The sequence below is a fragment of the Petaurus breviceps genome, unplaced genomic scaffold (genome assembly GCF_028583685.1).
Source record: "Petaurus breviceps papuanus isolate PSGF00001 unplaced genomic scaffold, PetGlider_PUasm1.0 126, whole genome shotgun sequence".
Lineage (NCBI taxonomy): Eukaryota > Metazoa > Chordata > Mammalia > Diprotodontia > Petauridae > Petaurus > Petaurus breviceps.
The window spans coordinates 6,960,976-6,965,057 of NW_027185655.1; the positions used below are offsets into that span (position 1 = coordinate 6,960,976).

Sequence of the window (4,082 nt, forward strand, 5' to 3'; positions counted from 1 at the left end):
TACTTACCATTCTTACAAACACTGACGTTAAGGATACCCGAACCCAAACAGTTTCCTGGTGGAATACAGAAGCAGCTGTTATCAGAGTTATTGGCAAACATTTCAGGTGGTAGGTTAAACCGAAAGGAAGGGATTCCTTCAACACTTCCAATGTCACTGAATGTTAGATACACTGACCTGCAGAGAAACAAAGACAGAGTCAATGGGACTGAGTAATGAGTGCTGGACCAACAGGCCCTAAGGCAAAGCACCCAAATTAGAACATGGCCAAACTACAGTGTTGGCATCAGAGGCTTTCCAAGGCACTGCACAGTTTCCTCTGTCCTTCATCCTAGGAGAGATCTGCATAGAGAGATTGATTTTGACACCTCTCCCAGCCTAGATATTGGACATAGTCTTCTACACAGCCCAGATATTGGGAAAGCAGATTTCAAAAGGTTCAGAGGAAAGATAGGTAGGAGCTCAGGGAGTAAATGCTTCAGGAAGGATGGGAGATGTTAAAGAATGAAATCCTAAAGACATGAGGGGAAACAATTCCAGTGAGAAGAAAAAATGGCATTTGTCTGAAGAAACTCATGTGGATGCACAGGGAACTCATCAACCAATTTAGATTTTAGCAAAGAAATGTTCAGAAGATTAAAGCAAAGTCAGGTTCCTGAAGGTGAATGTTAGCATTGGAAAGTCCCTGAAAACCAGAATGGGCTGAGGCTGTGGAGGGAGGCTGGGAACAACCAACATGACTTTTTAAGCTAGTTGGGGGTGGGGGTCAGGGAGAGAAGGCACAGGGCTTTTACTTGGGGTGGATGGGAGAATGATAATGACAAAAGAAAGCAGAGTTATTCAATTTGTAGTTTTCTCGAGTGCGCCGCACCCCACACACACACACACACGCACACACACACACACACACACACACACACACACGAGATAATCAAGATAATTAAGAATCCAAGCCACCCCTAAATTTAAAAAAAAAAAAAGGGGGTGGGGGAGGAGAGAACAGAGATGGTAAAAATATGTCACTCCTGAGTCCTGGAAAAACTCCAGAATTCTAGACAAGGAGGTTGGTGACATCTAGAAAGTGAAGCAGTGATTGCAAAGAACCAGACTGACTTCAGCACACACAGGTCATGTGAGACAAGCCTAGTTTCCAATTTTAGATTACTATTAAGGCTCACTGAGTCATGGCTCAATGACTTACGAATGTCTCATTTTGTTACAAAAGTAACCAGAATCAACCAGGAGCTGGCTTTAGGTCTGCCTCTCATGTGGGGTGTGGAGAAAAACTCAAAATCCTCCTCCCCATTTCTGATCTCTGCTTACCAATTTATAGGTCAGTTGTAACAACTTTGAAACCCTTCCTTATATTCAGCTAGAAGGACATGTGTTGCATTTAGAGAAGTTTCCATGGACAAATTCTGCATTACAGAAAGTGGTAAGTATCTGGTTTGCTTGTTCCATATAATTTACCAGCATAATGGATAGAGATCAGAAGCAATTTGATTGCTTACATTGCATCTAACCTACTCTTATCGATCAATGATGCTAAAAAAAAATTCTTCAAAGATTTGGTGATGCTGACCTCCAGGAATGGTTTTATTATTCTTACCTGCAAAAATCAGAGGCAAAGACATAAAGGATTTCATCTTTGGATACTAATGGGTGAAAGGAATTCCCATCAGTTCCATTAATCATGTTGCATTTCTCTGATGTCCACCAGTTAAGTGACCTGTAATTAAAATAAGAGAAGGAAAAGATGAGGGGAGGATCAAAGGATGATTAAGTAAATTAAAAGTCTTTTGGGTCCACTCAGTTTGGGAGATTTCCCACAATTCTACTGAAAGCAGGCTACTTGTAGTAACAAATTACATCAAAGACATAAAATGGCCTTTCGACCAGGTAATAAAAGTAGGGTAGCTCGGAATTTCTAATGTTAATTCTATGGGAAGAGGGGCGGCCAGGTGGCGAAGTAAGTAAGAATGCCGGCCCCGGAGTCGAGAGACCCAGAATCGGTTCCAGGCTCAGATACTTAACACCCACACAAAATAACTGGCCGTGTAACCTAGAGCAAGTTATTTAACCCCAATTGCTTAAAAAAAAATTCTATGGGAAGAGTCTTGGGTCCCCAAAACAATCTGGGTAATGGCAAAAGTCCTTCATAAAGATTAGACTTAGAAGGTAGAAATACAATTCTCTTTAAGGTAAAAATAAATTTAAATTCATATTCCACTGTAATGTGAATGCAATTGTTCATGACAAAAATTATAACTCATTAAGAACAAATATCACAAGAGCCTATTCATTTTTCTGACTATATTCACTATAATAACAATAATAGCATTTTAAAGAACTTCAGTGTAAGTAAAATACTTTACAAATGTTATCTCACTTAATCCTCACAACATCCCTGGGAGGTAGATTACACATAAGGAAACTGAGGCAAACAGAAGTTAAATGATTTGCCCAGGGTCAAACAGCTAGTAAGTGTGTGAAGCCAGTTTTGAACTCATGAATCTTCCTGAATCCAGGTCTAGCACTCTATCTACTTTGCTGCCTTGCTGCAAATGAATTTCATTTCTAAAGTAATGTAGTATTGAAAAAAAAAATCAACCTATTACCACCATGAAAGCAATATAAGCAAAAGTCATCCATAAACTGTAATAGTTAGAACTCAATGAATGACCACTGAGTGATGGGAACCAGACTCTGAAAGGCTTCTTTACTCATATCTGGTCACAATACATCTAAAAAGCTTTTTTACAATTCCATGTCATTTGTACATATGCAAAACTAGCTTCAGAGACTTCATATTTTGCTGCAGCTTTTAATAAAAAACATGTCCAATGCTTAACTGCTTGGCCAACCTACTTCATATTTAAATTAATGAAAACTGTGGGCAATACACCAAAAGAACCCTTGACAGGGTGGGTAGGTCAGCTGCTTTACCTTCTCCCATTCCACTCCACGATCTTTGTAAAATTAAGATAATTGTCTTCTCCAGTTAGAAAAAGGTAGTCACCATCATTAGTTCCATTTTTCTAGAAATAAAAAATGTAAAAATTTAGGTCACTCAAAATTTAAGTCCTTATTATAAAAGCCTTTGCTTTTTAGGACCTAATTTTTATGTCACAGTGGGAAAGAATAAAAAGGGATTTTGAACATTAAGTTGAATGAGAAAGGAAGTAAACATTTATTTAGCACTTACTATGTGTCAGGAATTTGATCCTCATGACAACCCTGGGAGTTATTATCTTCACTTTACAGTTGGGGAAACAGAGTCAAACAGTTAAGTGACTTGTCAAGGATCACATAGTTAATAGGTGTCTGTGGCTAGATTTGAACTCAGCTCTTCCTGACTCCAGGCCCAGCACTTTATCTACAGAGCCCCCTAGCTGCCTCTAAGAAAGGACTAATTGCCCTTCTCCACCAAACAGTTATGTGTGAGCATATGATCTTATAACATAATGGACCTCCTAATTATCTATGGTCATCAATGCATCTATCATCTATTAATATTTGTTTGGCTTGATTCTACACAGGTGGTGAGACCAGTATAGTTTGAAGTCAGAAACACCTGGGTTCAAGTCCTTTCTCCTGGCCAGATCAAGTAACTCTAGGCAACTAGCAAAGGCTATAAATTCAGAGAAGATGTTGACCTAAATTGGTAGAGGAAGCTCAGTCAGTCAAGAGTTCTCTACCAGAAGGATAGTCCCAATCCCAATCTCCCCAAGTATTCAGCTTAAGAGACCCTTGAGAGGTCTCTAAAGGTTTTTATTTAAAGATGTCAGTTTACCCATTTTGGCCTGAAAATATTGCATGGACCCATGTGGTCCTCTGTACTGGACTCCACAAAGTCCCATAGGGCAACATGGCTGAGGGTTTGTTGGAGTTATCAGAAGCATATCCAAGGGTCACTAGGTGGCGCAGTGAATAAAGCACCATCCCTGGAGTCAGGAGGATGGGAGTTCAAATCCGGCCTCAGACACTTGACACTTACTAGCTGTGTGACTTTGGGCAAGTCACTTAATCCATATCTGTGTGTGTGTGTGTGTGTGTGTGTGTGTGTGTGTGTGTGTGTGTGT

General features: G+C 39.8%; 1 protein-coding gene across 1 annotated transcript in view; it reads right to left on the minus strand.

The window, feature by feature from the left end:
• SCARB2 (scavenger receptor class B member 2) overlaps positions 1 to 4,082 on the minus strand; it is a 58,910-nt gene that overhangs the window by 16,049 nt on the left and 38,779 nt on the right. Inside the window, exons 5-7 of the mRNA XM_069092149.1 lie at positions 2,947 to 3,038; positions 1,610 to 1,729; positions 8 to 177 (exon numbers count right to left, since the gene is read on the minus strand). Coding sequence (XP_068948250.1) covers positions 8 to 177; positions 1,610 to 1,729; positions 2,947 to 3,038 — 382 coding nt within the window. The remainder of the gene's footprint in view (positions 1 to 7; positions 178 to 1,609; positions 1,730 to 2,946; positions 3,039 to 4,082) is intronic.